Genomic DNA, 26,538 nt, shown 5'->3' with positions numbered 1-26,538 from the left:
ATCTATACACTAACAGAAATTGATTCAACATCAACATAATCTAATTAAACTCAGAGACAATTTCACTTCTATATCAAAAGTACCGATCTGCAATAATTAGATGATATTAAAAATTACATAATAATTATGAGGATTAAAAGATCAACAATTACATCGAGTACTGAACAACGAAACTTTATAATTTAACAACACCAAGGAATTTAGGAATCTAACAGCAAAAATTTAGTGCTTTTAGCTTCAACTCCATCGAGTACCGAACTTCTCAATGTATATCTTCGACAATCACCATTATCTTACAGCAGTAGCAACTCCTTTCTTGCGTTTAGTAGGAACTACTATGGGTTCTAATCATCATCATCTGCCCAAGTCAATTATAATCATCATTTAGTCATAAGCAAAAATTATTTTAAATGTACATTTAATAATCTTTCTTGTGTTTAATTTAACTTTATGCTTCTTTTAATAAAGAAAGGACAGGAAAGAACAAATCTCTAGTAAAATAAAATCTTATCTTACATCAGTAGCAGATCCTTTCTTGCGTTTAGTAGGAACTACTGTGGGTTCTACATCATCATCATCTGCCCAAGTCAACTATAATCATCATTTAGTCATAAGCAAAAATTATTTTAACTGTACATTTAATAATCTTTCTTTGTGTTTAATTTAACTTTATGCTTCGTTTAATACAAACCTAAAATAACTCGCAGATGATTGTATGAATTTCAAACAACTGTGATTAGACTGAAATATAAAGCGAGAATTAGAGTAGATCACCTCAAAATTAAAAATTCAAAATTAGAGTAGCAAAAAAAAACATACTTTAAACGATGTTGGAACAATGATGCTGGAAACAACCATAAAACAATCATCATCATCATCTGCTCAGATCATTCACAATCATCATTTAGTCATAACTCAGATAAAAAATCTTTAGTAAAAATAAAAAACCAAAACAAACATAATCATATATATCACATTACCATCATCAAGGCAAACCACATATCCCCAAAATTTGTTCTGAAAGTGGGTCAGAAGAGCTTCCGTTTTCTCTTATCCTTTATGAACAAATGTCGAGTATTGAGAAGAAGGGATTTGAGGGAGAGATGCATTAGAAATGTGGTTTGAAAATACAAAAGCAGAGAACATGAGAGTGTAAATATGAAGCGTGAAATGAGAATATAAATCACTTTATACAAGAAGATGATTGACAGAATTGAGCGAGTGACATGCATTAATTGCAAATTACATATCCCCATGCATTTTGAATTTGAAATTACCGACAATTTCAAAACATCTGCTAAGGTATACGTTTGCCAAATGAACCATCTGCTAAGTTATGCTTTTCTTGTAGATGGGCAGTTGTTTTTTGAATGTGGGCCAGACCTTTAACATTTGAATACATGGCAGTGGTTTGAAATTAATTGTATTTTAAAGTGATTTATATATTCCGGTTTATGATGCAGTAATGACATAAGAAAAGCATTGTTGGACAGCCTCTCTAACTGACACATCAGCTTTTCTTATGTTATTGGGATTTCTCTTTTTATAGAAAGTATAGATAGATAGATAGATAGATAGATAGATAGATAGATATTATATTTATTGATTTATTTAGGGTAAAGGATAAAAAGATAAAATTTATGGATTAAAATAATTTTTTAAATCTTATTAACAAATATTATCTATATCTATTTTATTTAGGCGGGAAAATATAAATGAGATCACTCCATACAGCGCCATGTGTCCCATATCTGATTTACTTTATTATATGTACTAGTGGTAAGACTCGTGTACAACACGGGTGGTTTTTAAAAAACCATGCATACCTTGCAAATGACTGCCACATGTACCATATATTGTAAAGTTCATACCCAATGTGTTATTTTACAAAAATTAAGATTCATCGTAATAATATATAACATGACAATGAAGGAAGCCCAACATAAGCCACGTTTTCCCAACAATAAATGCAACTCAAGTCGCAAATAGAAACATAAAATCTCAATACTTAACTCCTAAACATACATACGAATTTAAACTAATTACTACTCTCTGTCCCAAACAAATGCAACGTTTAACTCCCCAACTGCCACATATTAAAATAAAATGAAAGTTTTCTGCTAATGATCAACAACTCCCAAATTGCCCCTTTTTTCTGCAATGACAAAACCAAACATAAAAAAGCATAGCATTTTCTAGGACTAACCAAAAGCATGCATAACAGAACATGTTCTTTACTTTTAGAAACCAAAAACCATTGTACAGAATGTAAAAAACAATAATGTACTCGTCATTTTACAGGTACAATTACAACTACATACATTCTTCAATGAACTCTCAAACACTTTCAAGGTATGTGCAGCCTAAAACGATAATGAAAAAGCGAAAAACAATGTGGCGGCTACCTGGTCACTTCATCAGCCTCATTGGTCAACATTCAGTCCCACTTCATCCCACAACAATCTAAACATCACAAACTTATCTAATACAACATACACAGACATACATGTTCAAATGAAAAAAAATGAACACAAATGAAGGTACCAGAAACTGGTAGATGCTCATGCCAGCATCAATAGCAATTCTCCGACCAAAATAACTTTCAAATTTTTGCTCTTTCATAGCCTTCGGTGCATTATTCGCTAAAAGCTTCGTTAACCCTAATTACAAAAATTAAGAACAATTTAAAAAATGTAAATAAAAAAATTGTTTTTAAGGCTGCTGGCTACCTTTCTTCGCCTTTAAAGCCAAGCTGGCAATAGCTCATGAAACATTAACAATTCCAGTTAACTTCTTGTTAAAGCCTATTGCAGAAAAGAGTATTTTGGCTTTGCAGTTACACATATAATAACCATTTAATACATGTCTCAACCCGTCATCGGAATCGCATAAGAGATAAACATGTTTACACCAAAAGAACTTACTATTTCAAGCTTTTAAAGTTCCATTGTAGATGTAACATTTACATATATAGAAAGCTGAATAAACAATCTGTACATGAAGATTTCGGAAAACCATTAAATACAAATCTAATCTTGATGCGTGCATAATTAACAACTCAGATATTAAAGAGCTGCACATGTCCTAACTTGAGCACCACCCTCAAGAAAACCTGATTAATGGTACAAATAGAGCCAAACACAAGTAATTAAAACGATTCATGGGCAGGTATCGCTTTGTGGAGAAAACAGTGGTTGAAACCACTGTTGGGTTAAACTGTAATAAAACATCGGTTTGTAATTTGGAAAAACTTAACTCCGTTAAGTTATTTTAACGGCGGACTATTTTACAAAAAAAATGATCAGTTCGGATTATTATCGGCCAATAACTTACTTGAGATTATTATCGGCCAAATTAAGTTTGGTGAGATTATTTATTTCCAATTTGTCATAACACTTTTTTATATTTATCTTTTAGTTACACCGCCTCAAGTTCGATTCTTCCTACTTTCTTTCTAACTATTGATGTAGAGAATAACCCCCCAAAACCCTAACAGTTACATAATTTTACCAAATGCAAAACTAGGAGCACATAAGAAAAGCACTCAACATTTTAGGGTTCCTTCGTCCGACATCGATTACCGGAAATAATATTCTTCACGTCGATCAAGGCATCCCATCAAGTCGCAGTAAGTTTTTCAATAATTAGCATTTGATGCCATGGTATGCTGCCCAACTGTTCGATAAAATGCCTAAACCAATCTGGCTCTTTTGGGATTTAACTAATTAAGTTGTTGTTTATGTTTCAAATTTAATAAGGGCAATTCTATCTTGGTTGTTTGTTTGTTTCAAGATCAACTCTACTTGTGGATTTTGCAAGATTAAAGTTAGTAGCTTTAAGCTAAGTTATATGGGTTAATGTTGGTGTTATGTTATCAAGTTGTTTGCAAATGTTAATATAGTGGTTGGGATGAGCGGATTAAGTTGCACCTCTTGATCCAGGATAGGAGCTCGTTAGCGATTTCTAGGGAAGGGTACAGTAGTGCCTTAGTAGTGTCAGGGGCTTAGATTTTTCTACACTTTAGGGGGCTTTGTAAGTGATTGTCTTCGTGTATTTATGCCTAGATGCTCTTGTATGATGTTTGCTGTGTTACTCTCTCACCACTTCTTTTGTGTTGGTAGCTTCCTATTTTTATATTTTTGTTTTGGTTGTTGTTGTAGTAGTAACATAATGGTTGGGAACTTGGGATGTCATTTTGTATCCTCACAATTCAATGCACTTGATATCAATCTTTTTACACAAAAAAGACTATCATCTTTGGTCGCATGCTACTTGACATGTGAACGGTTTCTTATCTTTGTAAGTAGTTGAAGGAATGTGTCATTTTTTTTTTATTACTAGTTGACTATATTGTTATGTATGTGTTTTAGAGTTCATCTAAATGCTGGATATTTTGGTTCTAAGATTTCGAATGCATTTTGATTTTTGATTCTTATATCCTGATAATTTTCACCAAAGGAAGATGTGGAAGTTTCTCATATTTTGGATGGGATGTGGTTATCAGATTTCAAATTTTGTCTGATACATATATTGCTTCCAGTCTGTTTACATATATATATACATACATCGTATAAAATGAATCTGTGTGTTCCAATGCATATGGGTATATAACTTTATTTTCAAGTTATCTGTGATCAAGAGTGATCTGACCCTTAGTCTTAGAGGCCAGGTTTCTGCTATCAGTGTCAGCGTATTTGTTGGAACGGAGGTTGTAGCTTTTTAAAGTTTGATTCAGTTAGCAGTTTATCCAAAACGAGACGTATTCATTTTTGAAGGTGAAAACCTACCCAACATGTATTTATAGTTTATGCGTGTAAGGTTGTTCATGTTGCTACTTGCTAGAGCAAGAAAAGATTAAACAATAGCATACTAGTAGAACATTCCTTCGATTTATTGACATTTAAGTGTTGAATCTGAAAGTGTTTCCAGTAATTGTCACATGGTTATTCTAACATTGGAATTTGGTACATTCATGTTGTGAAATACATAGCTTAGTGGCAAGCATTACATCAAGTGACGGCAAAACATGTGCCTGTAGTCTCTGATCAGGCAGGCTATATGCCTATGCAAGCCAGATTGATTTGGGCTGACCAGCTAACACTTTTTTTTCTGTCATAACAAAAGTATACAATCTAACCATTTGACCCGTTTTATGTTAGCATACATCTATTGTTAAAAACTGAATGAAAAATTTATAAGATTAAATGAATTTTTTGTCTAATTAGTTGGTTTCCCCACTTTCTCTCCTCTCTTCCGTAGTTCCTCGTAACAAGTTTTGTACACACATGGATCAGATAACTATAGTGAATCTACATGTGTATAGATGTCTCATGCCTATAATATATGAATACACTAAAATTTATCTTCACGTATGCAAATAGCGATTCAAGTATGTTCACATAACCATGATGTATTCTATTAGTCATGCTAGAATTTTAGATAAATACACAATAAATGATTGTTCCAGATTGGTTCTCACATTGTTTGTAGTTTTGTATTGGATACTCCGCTAATTTGCAAACTCTAGATGCTGTAATACGTTGGTTATTATGAAATAAAAACCGAAAAGAGAAAAATCAGCAGGTCATTCCGACCCAATGTCCAACACCTACCCCAGTTGACGTGTCTTTAAAATGGCCGTTTGATTAGAACAACATAGAATGAGATCTAACATCTATTTTATTTTCCTGATTTCAGCATCATGGCTGGTATCTCTGGAAGTGAGAACAGGGAACCAATCAACGAGCAAGAAGTTGCAGCCAAATACGGCAGCATAAGAACCGAAATGAATAATATTTACTCAAAAATCACGGAACTTGAAATGGAAGCAAGTGAGCACTCATTGGTCATTAACGCCATACAGCCGCTTGATCCTGCACGCCGTTGCTACAGAATGATTGGTGGTGTGCTGGTCGAAAGAACTATCAAAGAAGTTTTGCCAGCTGTTCAACAAAACAAGGAAGGAATCGAAGTTGTGATTGCTCGTCTTAACGAAGCTTTGGAGAGGAAGAAGAAAGAGTTGACTGATTTTGAGTCAAAGTACAAGATTCGGATCAGAAAAAATGATGGGGAATCCATGGATGATAATAGCAAGAAAGAGGGGTCCACGCAAGGGGTTCTTGTGGGTCCTGCAAACGCCTAACTTATTTTGGTTGTTAATGTGATTTTGTTCGAATTATCATGCATGCTTTTTTTCATAAATGGTGTACAAGATGATTACTAGTTGGGGTTTAAGATATTTCTTTTTATTTTATTGATTTGGATTTCAGATTAGACAAAACTAATAACTAATGCTAATATTGTTTCAAAATCAGAACCAATTCGGAGTACATGATTTGAATGAAATTCAAATTCAGTCTCATTTCAGCTTATTCGAGTCTGATTCAAATAATGAACACCCCTAATCACTAGGGGTGCAAACGAGCTCGGCCAGGCTCGAGCTCGAGCTCAATTAACTTATGAGAGCTCGGGCTCGAGCTCGGCTCGTTTGTATTTTATCAAGCTCGGGCTCGGCTCGTTTATTATTCCATATATTAAAAAGCAATTTTTTCCTGCATAAATACTTGTAACTTGTGCTTTAGGGATTTTTCAAAAAAAAACTTGATTTTTTTTTTTTTTGTTTTAACCCAAAGGTTTTACCTTTTGCAATTTTAACCCTACAAAATTTGTTTTTTTAACTTTAACTCAAAACTTTTCATTATTTGCAATTTAACTTCACAACTTTTGTCAATTATACTTTTCGTCTTTGGTTTAACGTTTTTACGTTTCGTTACGTATAGTTCTAAATTTTTCGAATTAATACGACGCAACGTACGAGTGTGGTTCAATTTTTTTATGTTTTGTTTCAAATTTTGCAAGTTAACACGGCGCAACGTGCATGTGTGGTTCAACGTTTTTACCTCTATTTTTTCATGTTTGACAGGTTTGTCGCAACACGCAGATCCTAGGTCGAGTCAGTGTTGGTGGTCGATCACGGTTGTGTGACATTAGTACTATTTGACACCGTTTTATGCCCCGCCGCAACGCGAGGTGTACTTTGGGGGTTTTCCAAAGAAAAAATGGTTATGCATATGGTTGTCGTAACCTTGGCTTTAGGGGTTTTCCAAAAAATAATTGATTTTTTTTTTTACTTTTCATCAAAAGTATTTCATAAATTACTTTTAACCCAAAACTATTTGTTTTTTTTTTACTTTTAACACAAAACTTTTTATCTTTTGCAATCTATACTCACAACTTTTTTTACTTTCAACTTTGATCCTGTATAGTTTTCATTTTCCGCAAATTTCCCGCTTTATGCTTGGTTCTAAATTTTGTGACTTAACACATCGCAACATGCGTCTTTGGTTTAACGTTTTTACGTTTCGTTCTAAATTTTGCGAGTTAACACGACGCAATGTGCGTGTTTGGGTGAACGTTTTTACATCGTCTATTTTTTCCCGTTTGACAAGTTTAACATAACGTGCGTGTCCTAGGTCGACTTAGTTATAACTAAAGAATCCCCGCCGCATTGCGGCGGGTCTCAATTCTAGTTATCTATTAATTAGTATATTAAATAAAAATAATATAAAACTTTTTAGGCTTGCGAGCTCAATAAGTAAAGCTCGGGCTCGGGCTCGTTTACGAAATAAGCTTATTTTTAGGTTTGAGGTCGGCTTGTAAACAAGTTTAAATAAGCTCAACTTGACTCGGCTCGTTTACACTAAGGCTCGATGAGCCTAACGAGCTTCACATGTGAGGCTCGAGCTCGGGCTTGATAAACAAACGAGCTTCATTTTGAGGCTTAAGCTCGGCTCAGACTCGATAAGGCTTGGCTCGTTTGCACCCCTACACAATGACCATGCATTATTATCATATATATATTAAAAAAACAAAGCTTGTGAATAGTAAGATGGTATTTTGGTAATTTAATTAATTCTAAAATTTGTATGCATTATATATCAAAAATAACAAGATAACATGGGCTAAAGTAAAGAGCCAATTCGATTTCCAGGTCCGTTTCAAGCGGCCATTGATTTGTCTAGTTTTAACTTTTAAGCGATTTTAACGGTTTATGAACATCCATACCTTCAATTCAAACTCATCATGAATGTTATATGAACCAACTAGCTTAAAATGAATCACATTCGAGTTTTAGGGAGTTAGTTACAAGGTGGGTCAAGTTAATTTGATCATTTAGCTTATATGAACCGACTCTTTACTCGACCTGGACCATCTATTATATGACCGTTGAAAGATTCACACGACATAGAAGCCACACACATGCAATGTAACCCGGTAGAACGAAGCAAATGAAAAAAAAATTACATCATGTAAAACAAAGCAAATGAAAAAAAAAAAATTATATGTAACATACACATAACTTATTTCGAAGCCTAGAGCTGAAAATGAATAAAACATAACCACATATTTCGAGTGTGTAAAACAACCATCATCCTTGTGCGTTAGGATGTTGCATGTCATACGGACCATGTGGCACAGGCCCAGGAACGTAATGAGGATTAACCATATGATGTTGCATATCATATGGACCCTGAGACACATATTGCGGGTTAACTCCACCTGGTACCTGAATGGAAGAATGGTAAATCAACTATATATAAACATTCAATATTTCAGACAAAGTGTTACGGGTCAACACATACCTGATGGGCAACATAAGGGCCCGAATATGCTGCATTCGCACCATAACCCACATCATGGTTCCCATATCCTGCAGCATATCCTGTTAATGGTTCAAAACATTTTATTCAAATTTTAACAAGATATAATCATAGTCAAGGAAATTGCGCTTTGGTGCACATTCCGGCGAGATTCCGGCCAAATTCTCTAAATTCCGACAAGATTCTAGCTAGATTTCTACTTTTATCTAAGGAAAACTACTTTTCTACACTAATGTTTTTAGAACTTTTGGTTCTAAATAGATATATAGTTTTATGGGTTAAGTTATTCTACAAAGACTTCTAATTGTAACAAGTATAAGAAGGATTATAGAGTGACAAGTGTCCAATAACCTAAACTAAACCCACTACATCACCACCCAAAACCTAAACACCCACCCCCACCCCACCCCGCCACCACACCCCCACCACCACCCAAGAACCTAAACCCCCACCCCCCGGTAAAAAAAAAAAAAAACTTTTTTTTTGGGGTGGGCGATGGGGTGGGGGTTTAGGTTTTTGGTGGTGGTGGATGTTTAATTTTTTTTTTTTTTTTTTTTTTTGTAGTGGGTTTTTTTAGGTTATTGGACATTTTTCACTTTATAAATCCTTCTTACACTTCTTACAATAAGGATCCTTTGTATTTGATCCTAATCCATAGTTTTATATAATAGAATTTGTTTATTTTATTTGAAGAATAGTACTCTTTTTCTAATAGATAATATATTTTTAACTTTTTTTTTATTATGCGCTTAATTCTTCTCAAGCCCTCGTTTTTTTTTTTGCGCTTTGCGCCTAGGCCCCAGGCGAGGCCTATGCGCCTTGAGTGCGCTTAGCGCCTTTAATAACTATGGATATAATAATAGTGTGACTGTTGGTTTGGATATGAATTAATAGAAGTACTTTGTCTAGGCTATATTTAAACACCCTCAAGAGTAATGACAAGTTAGCAAGGGTGTTCACAAACCATTGAAACCGACTGAATCGCTCAAACCAAAGCAAATCGGCTGGTTTGAGATTTATACAATTCGGTTCATGATTTGGAATTTGGAACTTGGAACCGGCAATGTAAACGGTAAACCAAACCGACCGTTCTCATTCTATATATTGTTAAAAGACAATGTCGTTGGACTTTGACACCGACAAAAGATGTCCCTACACTTTAAAATGAAAGACATTTACATCCCTACATCTTCTAAAAGTCTTATAAAATTCCATTTTTACCTCCATGAGTTTCTAACATTTCAAGTTTACCCCCCGTATTCTCATTCTTTAACTTAAAAGAAAAAACTATTTTCTCACGTACTTATTTTTATGTATGTGTCGGTACAAATTCACGATTCTGACATAAATATATTATGTTTCCACCCTTATTTTTATGTACGTTTTTAGTTGATCTACATTTTGACTTAAATGAAAAAACATTATTTTCCCACGTGCTTCGCATTTCAACGTAAACGGTATTAATTAACGTTTCGATGTAATTTTTTTAGGAAACGAATCCGGTCAAATATAAAAGGTTTTCATGCTTATTTTTATGTACGGTTTTGGTTGGTCTACGTTTTGATGTATACTTTGTTTGAAAACGAGTCAGGTCCGATATAATCCGTTTTCATTCGACGGTATAAATTCCAGTTACTGTATGTTTTGACGCCGTTAAGTCTTGATGCAAAGGTAAGGGTGGTATAGTGGTTAGGTGGAACCCTCGCTAAATGAATTGGTTTGGCCGGTCCGACCAACCCTGCCGATTTAGCTTGCCGTTTTTCAAAAACATAGTTAGCGGATTCGACCCAGAGCTTTCATCAAAACCGGCGTTGAACACCCCTACAATTTAGGGGAATCTTGTGGATATGTTGTAACGAAAAGTAATAGGCAAAAAGGTAGTAAAATACCTGGAGTATTTGTTGCAGCTGCAGCAGCGGCTGCCATTGCTTTCTTATGAGCGTTAGCAAGATCCGCTTGTAGCTTCTCGATTTCATGGGCCATAGAAACCCTACTTTTCTCCATTGCTTCACTTTGTTCCAAGTTAGATTCGTAAACCTTTTTTTCATACTCAATAGCCGCCCTGTATTCAATCAGGCAAGTGAAATGGGTTGACTTTCAAGTCAACAATGAACACGAACTTAATTGGATCGTGTAAAGGGTCAAAGTAAAATTTAGGGCAGGTCAACATCACACATTCACATCCCAATGACGCACAAACGTTTTTATAATATTTTTGTTCTAAATTAATAAAAGATTAGAAAGTTGTTGCAGATTCTTAAGGATATTTTTATAAAGATTGGATTTTGGTCCTATCTATAGATACATTAGTTAGTTGTACATAAGAGGTTCTAAAACACATAACAGAGCTTAAATTGATTGCTATACACCACAATGGCAGTTGTGAAAAAATGCTGGTTTAAATACCAAATTCAACAATGTGGAATTCACTGGAAGCAGCAGCCTCTCTATTCCTACGGGTAGAGGTTACCCTCCTCTCCTCAGACCCTACCTTTGCTTTGCTTTGCTATCGGTTGGTGGGATTTACCGATTATGATGATGAACAATGTGGAACTCACCTAAGGTTCTGCAACTTTCTAACAACCTAAAACCTCATTACTAACATATCAATCAACAAACCATTACGAATTATAAACATACATACCTTCCTTTCTGAATCTCCTGCTTCATCCCTTCAATGTCCCCTTTAACCATCTCAAACTCCTGCTGTTTAGCTCTCTCCTTCATAATCTCACCATTAGTCTCCCTAACCTTCTCAACAAACTCCTTATTCTCAACCCCTAACTTCTTCACATCTCCACCAACCTTCACCAACTCACCTCTCAATTCATCCACAACCCTAACCTCCGCCTCCATCTTCACCGCCTTCTCGAACACCTCCCTCACCTCCGCCGCCCGTTCCGCCTTCACTTTTCCCGCTACGCCCGAGAGGTGCCGGAGGTCCTGCAGCGCCACGCCCAGCTCCTGTTTCAGCGCCACGTGTGTCGCGGCCAGGCGCTGGTTGTCAACGAGGAGTGTCTGGACGTCGCGGTGGTGGACGGCGACCCGATCGTCGGAGAGACGGTGGCGCGGTGGAGATTCGAGAGCGCGGCGTGAGTGGGAGTCGGAGTCGCGTTTAGGTTTTGATGTGTCGCGTGTGTGGTAGTCTCTGCTGGCCATTGGTGGTGGTTTTTTGCGTGGGTGGGAGTTGAATTGTTGTTTTCCGGTTGGGGTTCCGGCAAGTTTACAGCGTTGGTGGTGTCAGGGGGTTGTTGATGTGTTTCAAAGTGTAATGTACGCTTATACTTTTTGGAGTTTTGGGATAGTTTAAAAGAAGGTTTTAACAATTCCCTAAGGTTTGTGTGTTTGTTATTTTTATCCAAAATAAATTTTTTTTTTTTTACAATACTCTTTTCACTTTTGAGTTTTTTTGTTATTTTTATCCAAAGATGTAATTTCTTTATATTTTCTGTTAAATATTTGGATAAAAATAGCAAAAACTCTCAAATCTTAGGGACAATTTTAGCAAAAAAGTTAGACGTTTGGATGAAAATGTCAAACAAACCCAAACCTCTTGACGATTTTGGCAATTTACTCTAGACTTAATTAAGGATGAAGTTTTGAGATAGTTTGGAGGTTAGGGGAATTCCTAGGAAGTATATGAGTAAATTGCAATTTTAGTCCCTGAGATTTGTTCAAATTTGTCATTTTAGTTCAAATAGTTTTTTTTTTCCTCTGGGTCCCTGACTTTTCCGTTTTGTTGTCATTTTGATCACATTGCCTGAATCCGTCCAAAAACCTCATTTTTAACTAGGGGTATTTTAGGAATTTTCAATTTAAATATTTCAAATCGTCATTTTGGTCCATTTTTATATTAAAAAATAAAAGAAAAATATCTAATTAGTGGGACCCACCCCTACCTTCCCCTTCTTCATCAAACCTGTTCTCTCTCTCCCTCTCTTTACCTTCACCTCACTTTACATCTCCCACCCAACACCACCATAAACACCAACCACCACCACCAACAAAACACCAGCTACCACCACCATCAATATGAAATTGAAGTGCTTATTTATGTGCATAGTCAATGGTCACATGATTAATAGTTTTTAAAAAGGCTCATGAACGGCCTGGTTCTGCGTGCTTAACGTTTTTTAAGACGTTTGGTTTCTTGGCTTTGTTAGACCATGTGTAGTGGTTTAGGCAAATAATGCCCCCACCATGGGGCATTTTACGACACGTGGCAGTCCAGTCAGCATGGGGCATTATTGCAAAAGTGGCGTAGTGGGAATAACGCCCCTTCCAATCATTAAAAAAACAAAAACAAACAAACAAACTAGTTTCTCATTGGCCAGTCAAACTTTCCACAATCCATTTTAGGCGTCTTTATAAACGCGCCAAACCATTTTTTTTTTTTCAAAAATAATGCCCTATGTAATGGGAGAGATAGCGTTTTTTTGAAAATAATGCCCCACTACGGGTGGTCCTATGTATTCACGGTTTTTTACAAATCTTTATGTAGGAACTAGGTTCACTTTTTATTAAAATATATTACAAAATATATAATAACGAGACTATCGTTATTTGTGGGAAACTATTCTAGTACAATACCGGTTATATAAACTAAGTAAATAAAAGTAATATACAATTTAATTGTACCAATCTTGATCCAAGTCGATGTCTTTAGAAGAACTGCAACCGCACCTTCTTGTACGAAACTCCGCTGCAAGACAAGCAAAATATGGTTGACGCTTTTGGTTGAGGCACGTGTTCGACACGCTTCCCTTAAAACAGATTCCGCGCCTCCTCTCAGACGGTCTGTCTCCCAGGGTACAACAACCGGAACAGTATGTGTACTGCCGGAGATGGCACTCACGCCCGAGATCACACCGGGTATCAGGGTGTTTAGAATTGTTGATGGAAATATGAAGTTGTGAATAATTTAGAGAATGCTCTTCTCTAAAATCTCATAAGATGTAGAGATTACTCTTGAGTATCTTTCCTTATCCTTAAATGAATAAACAATATTCATTTTATAAAGAGATACATCAAGACTCATTCAACCCCTTAATGTTTGTCATAAACAAGGTCATTAATCTTGTAATTAACAAGATAATTAATCTTGTAATAACAAGAGTTTAAACTCTAAATTAATGGATATTAAGTGGTAGTAAAAACAAAACTGCCATTCAACTTATGGCACCAGTGGAAACCGTCTAACATTAACTCTCTAGTAAGTAGACTGGTTTGAACGGTCTAGTGCGCATGCAGGCGCGCCTTAGTTGAGCCTACACTACGCTTCCGCGGAGACACACCTTTTTGCACCACGAGCTAATTGGATGCCACTACGCATACCAGGACGCCACCTGGTTATGTGCCATCCATATTCGTGCGCCATGCGCCATGCCAAGGCATCCACCTACGCCACCCAAGGGTGCGCTATAAGCGGACCCGCCATGTATCTGACCACGCGCTCATGGGCAAAAATACAAAGGCGGCGTGCGAAGTTCAAAACGCACCACATTGGGCTTATAGCCCACATCACGCGCGCATATGTGCAGGTGCGGTGCACCCTTTGGTCCCCACTAGTGTTTGCCTTCAAGGAGTGCTCCTCCTTATATACCACTTTAAGTTTTGTCATTCCACCTATGTGGGACAAGGTGACAAATCTCAATCCATTTTTCTCATCTTTGTTTGTTCCAAACATACAACTTCAAGCTTCGATATCTCATTCATCTTAGCTCTATTTGGACATAGTTTGAACACAAACCCATAAATAATTATTTAGTGAAAACTCATTTTCACTAAATTTCCAACAATCCCCCACATGAATGGAGATCGATGAAAACACCCAAAATTCCCCGATAAAACCTCGACAGTCGAGTATTGCAGGATAGGTAGGTTTTGCCTTTGAACCTTCCTTTGTGAAGCATACTTAGTCTACTAGGGTTTTGTAGACGTGATGTCCTTGAACAACCCCCCATTTGTGTAAACGACAATATACATTCACACAATACTTTCCCTAGCCGGGCCATCCCCTCACTATCGTGTCCTATAATGGTCATGGAACACTTTCCTGGTTCTGCGGGAGCTCTAGGAATTATGCCCTAATTCCATTCGAAGCGACCACACTTCTCTCCAACATAGGTGATTTCCCTTTAAATCATTAAAAGCATTATGGTTTACTATATGATTTACACAAATCATAAAACCACATATTATGCTTAACCTCACAACAATGTCACTGAATATTATAGGAATGGACTAGGACGTATTTAAACACCCTTTTATAGTTTTAAGGGGATATATGAAACATATAAACTAGCTCATATATAAACATATATATTAGCTACGCCCCCACAGTGACTACCCTTCGGTTCATGATTAAGTTGGCCTATTGAACCTAGATCTTGGGATCTCCAGTCAACTAGGTTAGGTTTCCCTCATGTCCCTTTTTCCATGGCTTTAGTCCCATTCCACAACCTGATCTCTTATCAACCCACTGGTTGTTGGATCCAAAATTATCTTTGACTTCGCTAAGTCACCAACGATAATTTAAATTGCGATCAGTTGTTCTAACGTGTTCTTGACTCACTAGTCACTTTTGCCTTTTAGTCAATTCATAAGACTTATAACTCGTGATCTCAACCTGGATCCAATTATGTACCTTGTCTTAGAATGACATGAAACTCAATTCATGGCTGGACACGTTTTCACCATGCCTTTGGTGTGTCATGACTGACATCTTACTAGATTTTGAATCTAACCAATTGGCATTTGAGTCCAATCTACTCGATTGACTCCATATAACCATTGTGTACTCCACTTGGTCATGCATTTGCAATATATGCAAGTCACCCCCACATTTAAGTGTAACTGGATAGCATCCAAATGGGGTGATGAAAGGTTCTCCCTTTCATTTCGAGTTTGAGAAAACTTCTCAACTACTATTTCCACATTCAAATGCAAGTCACCCCCACATTTAAGTGTAATTGGATAACATCCAAATGGGGTGATGAAAGGTTCTCCCTTTCATTTCGAGTTTGAGAAAACTTCTCAACTACCATTTCTTCATACCCTAAAGGGTTTGTTTCTTAAATGGTTCCTCCCCCCACATTGCTTGCATTTTAATGAAGTTATATTTATAGTTTTGTTTATCACAAAATTCGTTCTTGTGTCATCACATATTTTGAATGTTTAAAGTTAATTTAATCTCCGTCGAGCATATAAATTAACAAGTATTAGTCTAGCATGCTTTAGACCACAATACTCTAGCATGTGAACAGAAGATGCATCATTCTGAATCTTCACAGCCTTAAGAGATAACGCACTATCTCTTTCGAACATTCGTTTCTTAGTTTAGACACAATAATGAAATTTATTTCACCATTCCAAAACCATCGGTTTTTAGGAAGGCCTCAAAACCATAGTTAACTCCATCCATTAGGATCATAACTCGTTTGCCTTTTTTTCTCCAAGGCTTCACCTTTGACTTCCTAATGACTTAAACATAAGTCTTAATCCAAGTCACTTTGATGAAAAATCTTTGTATAAAATCACTTGAGTCTTGAGATATTGCCAATTAGATTGACTCTCAACAACAAAGCATTCACGTATGCCTATAGTGATATATACATTTACATTGTTGTTTCATTAATACCATGTATTGGGATACTCTTCCAAATTGAGGACGAAGCCTCCACATAGTTTAAGCAACATTGATGGTGGTAGAAGCATCTACAAGTCCATCACTATTGTAAATTTCCGTTAATAAATTTGCTAAATTTATTAAAATCATTTACAATGATAACATATATTTCTTTCATATGTTATATTCTTTGAAAACTTACATGTGCATTTCCATATTGATGCTCTCAACTTAGATGACATATCTTGTTTTCGTGCATTTCATCTCAAACCATGCACCACTTTTCTCACGAACTTGTTATACGTTTGATGTTTGATGTTTGATTTGTGACTTATTACATAAGTCATGATCACAACCCGCTTGTTGTGTCCGTGTAAATTAATTTTTACACTTTGTACCAAAATGTGTATCCTTTTGACAAATTATTAGTAGTCAAAATAACGGATACACCAATGATATCTAAACATCAAATTCCAAAGTGTTATTATTTTCAACACACTTTAGAACGAAATAAACGCAATTACATCGTTCTGTCATGTTTTAAGGTACTCCCTCAATGGAACACGTATAACTTGTTTCGTCTTGAAACTCTAAACTTGAATAATCACAAGTTGTCCAAAAAATATAAAGTTGTTTACAATTAACTACTCGCAAGTAATTGAGCAACTTATTATATTTATAACAACATCGAGTTGTTTTTCCCCAAATAGTCTATCCGAAACTATTATATGGTTGAAGACGTTATACTTCTCGTGGAAGTATCGAATCACTTATACTTTGCAAAGACATGTTTTATTCGTTCAAAACATTTCTCATTTTTGCAAGTGTTTTAATATTAAACTATATATTTACGTTTTGATTACAAATCAAGACAATAAACCTTATAATAGTTTAATAAATAAAACAATTTCAAACTCGCTCGTTTGAAAATAAAACGAATACACATCGTTTTAATAAATCGTTTATCATATTCAAACCATTTCTAACCGATGTTAGATAATAACGATTACCAATCGTTAAAATGAGTGGTTTGTATGATAACCAATTCTAATATGCTAATTAGAATTTAAATGTTTAACAAACATTCAAAATATTCGGTTTTTATAAAGTAAACCGGTTCTAACGCGCTCGTTAGAAATAAAACGAATACAATTATTCACTTTTGGTTTAAATGGACGTTTTCTAACACGCTCGTTAGAAATGAACACAAATCTTTTCTAACACGCTCGTTAGAAAATATATAAAACGATTACAAATCATCTTAAATAGTTTATCATAGTTAACCCGGTTCTAACCCGCTTGTTAGAAATTAACGATTGCAAATCGTTAAAATAGTTGGTTATAAGATAAACTAATTCTAATACGCTCATTAGAAAATTAAACGATTATTTATTGTCATAAGCCGTTTTGGTTTATATAAAATAAACGTTTTCTAACCCGCTTGTTAGAAATAAATAATTGACAAAGTCGTTAAATCGTTTCTAACACGCTCGTTAGAAAATAAACAACTATCAAACTCTTTAAATCGTTTCTAACACGATCGTTAAAAGTAATCGATTACAAAATTTGTTTCGAAGTTTATAAAAAATATAAACTATTTCTAACACGCTCATTAGAAATAAACAAATAAAAATCGTTTAAACGTATGTGGAAAAAATCCGTTTCTAACTCACTCATTAGAAATTAAATAGTTTAGACAAAACCGTTACAAGGTTTATTATTCAAAATAACTGTCTCCAACACGCCCGTCGGTAATTATTTGAAATAATAATATTTTCTAACACGCTCGTTAGAAAATCTAAACGTATATTTTCTAGCACGCTCGTTAGAAAATCTAATCGTCTTTTAACAAGTTAGTTTTACACAATCATCGTATCTAACACGCTCATTAGATATAAAAGATAAAAGATGATATTAAAACTTATTATTCTATAAAATTCTAACACGCTCGTTAGAGATAAAAAGTTTTAATCTTGTTATTCTTTCAACATCAACATTTATTTCTAACACGCTCGTTAGAAAATATTAAAACTTTTTATTTTATAAAATAATTACTTTCTAATATGCTAATTAGAAAATCAATATATTTCAAGACATTTGAAACCAAAATTAATATACCAATTAAAGTTTCTAACCGTTTTAAAACAAAGTGTAAGAATACATAAATGTTTTAAAATTTGTAATTTTTTTTTAAATAATTATTTTTCTAATACACTCATTAGAAAATATATGTGTTTCAAGACATTTGAAACCACTATTATTTTACCAAATTACATCTAACATTCTCCTTAGAGAATTTCCATGGTTCATACACATTTTATGGGCTTACAAAAATTACCAATTTCTAATTCGCTCATTAGAAAAATTAGTATTCCAACCATTCGAAATACATATTAATTTTTGTATAAAGTTCGTGTTATCTAAAAATGAACAAAACCCATTATCTTCTTGAATCGAATTGTACGGTTTTATAACACGGTATTCGGATTAAAAATTGTACTCCAATCATCAAAATTAATCCGACTCATTGTACTAAATAAATATTTCCCAAAATATTTATAAGATTTTAGCAAAATCTCAATTAAAATTTTAACTTTCGTGAACCTAAATTCTCGTAGAGAAGGGATTTAAGATTGTAGCAACAATCTTCACGAAAGTCTGTTTTAAGATTGTAGGAACTAGGTTCACTTTTTATTAAAATATATTACAAAATATATAATAACGAGACTATCGTTATTTGTGGGAAACTATTCTAGTACAATACCGGTTACATAAACTAAGTAAATAAAAGTAATATACAATTTAATTGTACCAATCTTGATCCAAGTCGATGTCTTTAGAAGAACTGCAACCGCACCTTCTTGTACGAAACTCCGCTGCAAGACAAGCAAAATATGGTTGACGCTTTTGGTTGAGGCACGTGTTCGACACGCTTCCCTTAAAACAGATTCCGCGCCTCCTCTCAGACGGTCTGTCTCCCAGGGTACAACAACCGGAACAGTATGTGTACTGCCGGAGATGGCACTCACGCCCGAGATCACACCGGGTATCAGGGTGTTTAGAATTGTTGATGGAAATATGAAGTTGTGAATAATTTAGAGAATGCTCTTCTCTAAAATCTCATAAGATGTAGAGATTACTCTTGAGTATCTTTCCTTATCCTCAAATGAATAAACAATATTCATTTTATAAAGAGATACATCAAGACTCATTCAACCCCTTAATGTTTGTCATAAACAAGGTCATTAATCTTGTAATTAACAAGATAATTAATCTTGTAATAACAAGAGTTTAAACTCTAAATTAATGGATATTAAGTGGTAGTAAAAACAAAACTGCCATTCAACTTATGGCACCAGTGGAAACCGTCTAACATTAACTCTCTAGTAAGTAGACTGGTTTGAACGGTCTAGTGCGCATGCAGGCGCGCCTTAGTTGAGCCTACACTACGCTTCCGCGGAGACACACCTTTTTGCACCACGAGCTAATTGGATGCCACTACGCATACCAGGACGCCACCTGGTTATGTGCCATCCATATTCGTGCGCCATGCGCCATGCCAAGGCATCCACCTACGCCACCCAAGGGTGCGCTATAAGCGGACCCGCCATGTATCTGACCACGCGCTCATGGGCAAAAATACAAAGGCGGCGTGCGAAGTTCAAAACGCACCACATTGGGCTTATAGCCCACATCACGCGCGCATATGTGCAGGTGCGGTGCACCCTTTGGTCCCCACTAGTGTTTGCCTTCAAGGAGTGCTCCTCCTTATATACCACTTTAAGTTTTGTCATTCCACCTATGTGGGACAAGGTGACAAATCTCAATCTATTTTTCTCATCTTTGTTTGTTCCAAACATACAACTTCAAGCTTCGATATCTCATTCATCTTAGCTCTATTTGGACATAGTTTGAACACAAACCCATAAATAATTATTTATACAACACATATATAAATATTATTGATGTCCAAAATATTTAGTGAAAACTCATTTTCACTAAATTTCCAACACTTTATTGTCACAGGCTCTATATATTTGTGTATGGTGAATAGTTTGGTGGTTCTTAAAGTTGATAGATAAAGTGTGTACTATTACTTTGAAACACTGTGTCACCATAAAAGAATACGACGAAAGCCGATGAAGGCGACGCATAGAAAGCCCAAAACAATTTATGCCAAACAATATTCATCGATTTGCCTCCCTTGGTCAAATTTTTATCGAACAATTCCATATTTCCCCTTAAAAACTTCTTAATTGCATATTTATCCAACTTAAAATTAAAATTGTATATATCCCCTTCATTGACAAATAATTTTACAAATTTACCCATTTTAATTTATTTTATAAAAATAAATTATCTAATGACTATTTTACCTTTATTTTACTAAAACTTTAAAAAATTACATATTTATCTAGTTTTTATGGCTTTTTCATAATTTTTTTTGTTTTTATTTTTTTATGTTTCGCTAGTTAGTTTTTTTATATATATAATGACATGCTATATTTTTCTTCTTTCAGTTTTGGTGATATTTTTTAATACTTCCTTCTTAAATAGAAGATATATTGCAAAATCGGTGTATAAATATTAATGAAAATGGGCAGTGGTGTAATTTTAGAACACCTATTTTAAAAATTGGGTCTAATCATTTTCGGGTGTTTGCATATGTGTATATATTGATATTGATCTAGAGGTCTTTTTTATTTTGGGCTGATTTATAAATATATACATTAACATACATTTAATGATAAAAAGAGAAAAACACAAAACAAATTACTTGGTAAAAATGAAAAAAAAAAAACGAAAACAAAAAAACTAACTAGTGAAAAAAAAACAATAAAAATTATGAAAAGGCCATAAAAACTAGTAAAAATGAATAAATACGTAATTTGTTAAAGTTTTAGTAAAAATAAGAGTAACATAATCATTATATAATGTATTTTTAATAAAACAAATCAAAATGGATAAATCTGCAATTTTATTAGTTAAGGAAGGGGATATATGCAATTTTAATTTTAAGTTGGGTAAATATGCAATTAAGAAGTTTTTAAGGGGAAATATGCAATTATCGCAATTTTTATTACAAACAGAACCTGTATTTCACAAAACAATTACATAACATTCGAATAAACAACTCAAATCTAACACAATTTGAATCACCAGGACTGCTGACGTCACCTTCATTCGAATTGATTTCACAGCTGTTTTTAAATGAAGGCTCCTTCCACTTGGCTGATACGAATTTCGAATCTACAAAAATTGGTGTGAATTTAACCGAAATTGAATTGATTTGAATGAAATTGGGGATTTGCGAGGGATATTTGAATGTGGAGATTGTGTGAAATAGGTGGAGAAATGATTGATTGATGAAGTGAAGAATTGGTGAGTGTGAACTTGGAAGTATTAAGTGGTTGAGATTGAGAAGAAGATGATGAAGATCTCCATTGTTTAAGATCTTCGATTAGAGTTTATTAATAGTGGCAGTGGTGGATGTTGTTGATGGTGGTGGATGGTGTTGATGATGAAGAAGGGGAGGGTAGGGGTGGGTCGCACTAATTAGATATTTTTCTTTTATTTTTTCAATATAAAAAAGAATGGATCAAAATCACAATTTGAAAAATTTAAATTGAAAAATCCCCAAAATACCCTTGATTAAAAATGAGGAAATATGTAATTGATTGATGACGTGATGTCGTGGTACACGCAAATTTAATCCCAAAAACAACTATAGATAGTGGTAAGAGGGTATCGAACTCAGGGAGTATGTGGAAAATGTGTTTAAAATTCAAGAGTTGATTGTTTTGGTTTTAATAACTAAAATTAACTAATTAAATTGCAAATCAAAGACCGTAGTTTGTAAACAGATTAGGAACAAGCGACCATCCTAAATTTCCAGTTTGCTTTTGACAATTGTGTTTAAATTCACTAGAAAGAATCACATAGACATGATTCGTGTATAATTGTTTGTTGTGATAAAAGGGAACTAAGTACTCGGATTATGACAATGCGAGGTTGTTACCCGATAACCAATTGACTAATATCCAACCCTAATCCCTCCCGTGATATCTCGATTGTCAACGACACCAAGAACGTACGGTTTAGAATATGATTATAACATCAATCAACAATTTACAAACAAACATCCACACACCATAATAAACAAACAAATATTGCAAGTCTATTATTCTAGAAATACGAATTTAAACACAAAAGTCTTAGACAAACCTTCAATTCAGGATGATCACCATAAGTTTAGCCACACATAGCTTGGTGAATCATCATAGCAACAAGTTCAATGTTCATACAGATCGAAAACACAAACAAATTGTTTTGGAAATATTTACAACCAAGCAAGATCACCAAAATCGCCCCTAGCAAGTTCCAAAAACGTCCAATGATGAGAATAGGTGAAAAGACACCCCAAAACCGTCTTAATGGTGGCAGTTACACATTTGATCGTAGACTCCACCTTAATTTATGGCTCCACCGTAAATTACGGTGGACATAAAACATATTACGGCACTTTGAAACTGTTTTACGGTAGGAACAAAAATGAATTTCAGGTCCACCGTAAATTATGGTGGGACCGTAATTTACGGTGGCAACCTGAGTTTTGTGCTTTATTCATCCTTTGCTCCGCATTCTCAACCCGTTCAACTTGAAAGCTTCCAAAGCTGCACTTTTCCTCAATTTGAGCCGCCAAACCGTACCTGAGACAAAGACAACAGTAGTTATCTAATTCAAGATAATTACACACATAAATGAGGGGTAAACTTGTCTTTTAGCATCGCAAAGGGTTGTCCAATGGACCACCCGTCACATCCCCACACTTAACCGTTGCTTGTCCCAAAGCAACTCATCAAATCAGTTTCTAAACAAGTGATCAATGTAAACCAAGCAAAACAAGCAATCTTTTTACTAACCCCTTTTTTAACACCCAAAACAATGCACCCCTTTCTAAATCTCTCCTCTCGGCTACACTTGAATACTAGCAAAGATAAGCTAGACACACAATAGGCAAACGGGTGGTTGCACAATCATAGGCTTGTACCTAAATCGATTCTTCTCCTATAAGTGCCAAACATGAATGCAAATCAAAGGGATTTTCAAGGTTGTAACGTGGCTAGGTGTATGGGTAGGAAATGGAATATATATGAAGTAGCGAAAATTTGGCTCGGTCTTTTTGTTACACAAATAAACAAAATAACAGCTACCAAACTAACTACTAAGTACAAGACAACTAAACATCCTTTCTTTTCATTTTTCATATTTTTTCTTTTTTTTTCTTTTCTGATTTTTCTGTTTTTTTTTTTCTCTCTCTTTTTTTCATAGAAAATAACCATGCAATAAAGCATCACATATCTACATCACATTACTACAACTACGACTAATACTAAAAGACCGGGTCAAATTGGGCAAATTTTTAGGTAGGTAGCTAGGGGTAACAAATGATAGGCTTTTAGGCACAAAATTGGGCAACTAAATGTCCAAACCCCCGCCCCTCTCGCAACCATGCTCATATATATAACTTATGAGGTCCAACCCCCCAAATCCCACACTCGCACACACTAAACACGAGGCTACCTAGATGCCCTTATCCTTTTCACATTCATGTCTAACTAGGGACTCAAACCGCATTCAAGCACAAGTTCTAATGTACCCCCACCCGTAGCCACTCTCAACAAAGATAAGCATTATTTATATACAAGTGTGGCTTCAACTCTCACCAAGAATGAAAGGGTATCAAGGGTTGCCGGTGCACCATTTGGGGTTAATTTAGGGTGTTCAAATTTTCACATCGTTTTGCTTGGCTCAAAAATTTTCAAAATCTTCAAAAATTCCCCCCATCCCCACACTTGGGATACATTGACCCCAATGTATGGCTTTAGGAGGCTTGATCACTAAAATCATTCAACATCACAAAAAGCTTCTTCACTCAAACCCCAAATTTCTTTTTGGATTTTTCATTTTATAATTTTTTTTCTTTTTTAAAAAAAAAATGACACCACCAACAAACACCAACCCAACAAAACAACACAATCATACACCACCCAACCGCCCAACCGTAAACAAAACAAAACAAACTAACACATATGCACAAAAATATACAAAAGAGAAACACAACCTTACTAATAGTAGCGCGGTCCCGGAGGTTCGAAGATGGAAGACATCATGTCGTTCCATTCCCCAAATGCAAAAGAGCCGCTACTACTACTTCCTCCTTGTTGTTGTTGGGCTCCCTCTTGTTGCCTTGGGTCAATCCATTGTGAGTGGTGGATCGGCGGGGTTGGATACGAAACACTACCATCATACGGTGGTAGAGACGCATAATCCACATGTTGTGGATCCACAACCACCGGCCGCCCGGCATGATAATCAGCGTGCATCCTCCTCTCTTGATCATCAAAATACCGATTATTCGTTTCCACCTCTTGGGAATACGCAAAGGTGCGGTTCCATGCCTCATTACGATCAAAATTTTGCTTCAAAGAACGCTCGATACTTGCACTCATCATGGTATTTTGGTCATATAACGTCCGCTCCGGACCCGACCACGTGTCGAAGACGGAAGCCGGAGGACGTTGGTTTGCTATTACTTCTTGCATGGTACCTTCATACGCCCACCCGGGCACATAAGATCGCTCAGTATAATCGTAGAAAGCACCACCAAAACCTCCACTATGACCCCCTTGGCCCACATTCAAATTCACACCGCCTTGCGGTTGCTCCTCATAATCTTCATCCCCACTTGGGATCTCCGCTTCACTCTCGGGTTCATCCGCTTCACCCGGTAACAAATCTCTTGCACCCGCTTTAAGAGCTCTCCATCTTTGACCCTCAGATTTTAACTTGTGATACCGCTCCGATTGGGTATATGTCCAACCACTTCCCATTTTGTCTAACGTAAACGGTTGGTGCCTCTTCGTTACCCCTCGATCCTCCGAAGTAAGAGCTTTCTGCTGTTTCATCAACCCCGTGATGATCCTACAATATGGGACAATGTCCCTTCCATATTTGTTTCGGCTGATCCACAGGTGGTGCATGATGAGATAGCGTATCGGAAAACGGGGAGACCCATGCATTAGCGAATAGAGAACAGGTACCTCCGGGAATCTCACCTGTTCCTTATCTCCTCTGCGCGGTATCACATTCAACAAACAAATTGCTAGCAACAGCTTTGCCTCGATTCTCAATTTTTTCCGGTACAAAATTGATACGTACCCGACAAAAATAATGTTGCTAACATATCGTTCCACCGCGGATGCTTCTCCGGTTTCACTAACAGATCATCGAGAGTGGGAATCCTGTAATCACGAGCCGGGAGACTGTCATACTTCCCGAGCTTCTTCAATGTGTCAAAGGACATCTCCACCGGTACCCCGTGTACCTCACCAATTAACTTCATCTGTGATGGCTTGTCATAATTGCTACATTTCAAAGTTGCCATCCATTCTTGTATCTCGGTCATAAACAGGTTGCTTTTGTCTTTATCGAAACATTTAAGCGCTGATTCCTATCCTAACGCTCGAAATTTATCAAACACCCCAAACTGTTGGAACTCCACTTCCCGAACTTCTCGTTCACAAATGAAGGCCGCTGCCTTGTTCTTGAGCTTATTCATTCTATCATGATATAATGTTGGTTGCCACTCCTCTGGCTGGTCATCCAGAGGACCCGAATCCCATACCGGCTTATCATGTGGATCCAACTCCATTTCTTCTTCACTCCCACTCTCGCTTTCACTTATCCGACCCACATATTGCCTTTTTCGCGGTTGTTGTTCCACTTGTTTGCCTTTCCCTTTCGATGATGACGAACTAGATCCCGCTTTTTCTTTTGTCTTAACCATTTTCCTACACACATGAGAACAAACAACACAAGGAAACAAAGCAAAATTAGGCTCCTCTCTCCAAAATATCCCCACACTTGCTTGTTACTATGGTTGTAGATGCTAGTGAACTATAAGTGTATAAGTTTTTCAAAAATTTGGGCATGGTGTCTCTACAATGTAGAAATCCCCAAAAGTTCACTACTTTACTAACCATCCTACATCTACAACCATACTCATGTTCAAGAACAAGTAACAAGTAACACTATAAACAACCAAGTGGGGATGAACAAACATCAACAATAACCTCAATCTTCACAATGCATCATCAAAATACACAAATTAAACTTCCATACTTTGTTTTGAAGATGCTAAAGTGCTTGTGAAACAAAAACTCCAAAAACCCCCAAAAATTTTCGGAC

At 35.8% G+C, this 26,538-nt stretch overlaps 2 protein-coding genes across 4 annotated transcripts; one reads left to right on the top strand and one right to left on the bottom strand.

The window, feature by feature from the left end:
- Nucleotides 1–3,440: 3,440 nt before the first annotated feature.
- LOC110936158 (probable prefoldin subunit 2) lies at nucleotides 3,441–6,253 on the top strand. Of its 3 annotated transcripts, none has more exons than XM_022178504.2 (3): nucleotides 3,441–3,628; nucleotides 4,670–4,775; nucleotides 5,698–6,253. In XM_022178504.2, the coding sequence occupies exon 3, from the start codon at nucleotides 5,702–5,704 to the stop codon at nucleotides 6,140–6,142; it is 441 nt and encodes a 146-aa protein (XP_022034196.1). In that variant the 5' UTR covers nucleotides 3,441–3,628; nucleotides 4,670–4,775; nucleotides 5,698–5,701; the 3' UTR covers nucleotides 6,143–6,253. The 3 variants fall into 3 exon arrangements, with proteins under 3 accessions (XP_022034196.1, XP_022034195.1, XP_022034194.1); XM_022178503.2 differs by having other exon boundaries at nucleotides 4,663–4,775; XM_022178502.2 differs by lacking the exon at nucleotides 4,670–4,775 and having other exon boundaries at nucleotides 3,443–3,628.
- Nucleotides 6,254–8,193: 1,940 nt separating this feature from the next.
- Nucleotides 8,194–11,956, bottom strand: LOC110936159 (protein FLC EXPRESSOR). The gene is made up of 4 exons (XM_022178506.2): nucleotides 11,305–11,956; nucleotides 10,550–10,722; nucleotides 8,643–8,722; nucleotides 8,194–8,566 (listed from the first exon to the last, which is right to left on the bottom strand). Exons 1-4 carry the CDS (start codon nucleotides 11,817–11,819, stop codon nucleotides 8,429–8,431), a joined length of 906 nt encoding a protein of 301 aa, XP_022034198.1. The 5' UTR covers nucleotides 11,820–11,956; the 3' UTR covers nucleotides 8,194–8,428.
- Between the last annotated feature and the right edge of the window lie 14,582 nt (nucleotides 11,957–26,538).

Source organism: Helianthus annuus, chromosome 4, assembly GCF_002127325.2.
Source record: "Helianthus annuus cultivar XRQ/B chromosome 4, HanXRQr2.0-SUNRISE, whole genome shotgun sequence".
Taxonomy (NCBI): Eukaryota; Viridiplantae; Streptophyta; class Magnoliopsida; order Asterales; family Asteraceae; genus Helianthus; species Helianthus annuus.
The sequence above is the reverse complement of the archived record's forward strand: the minus strand, read 5'-3'. Positions and strand labels throughout refer to the sequence as shown.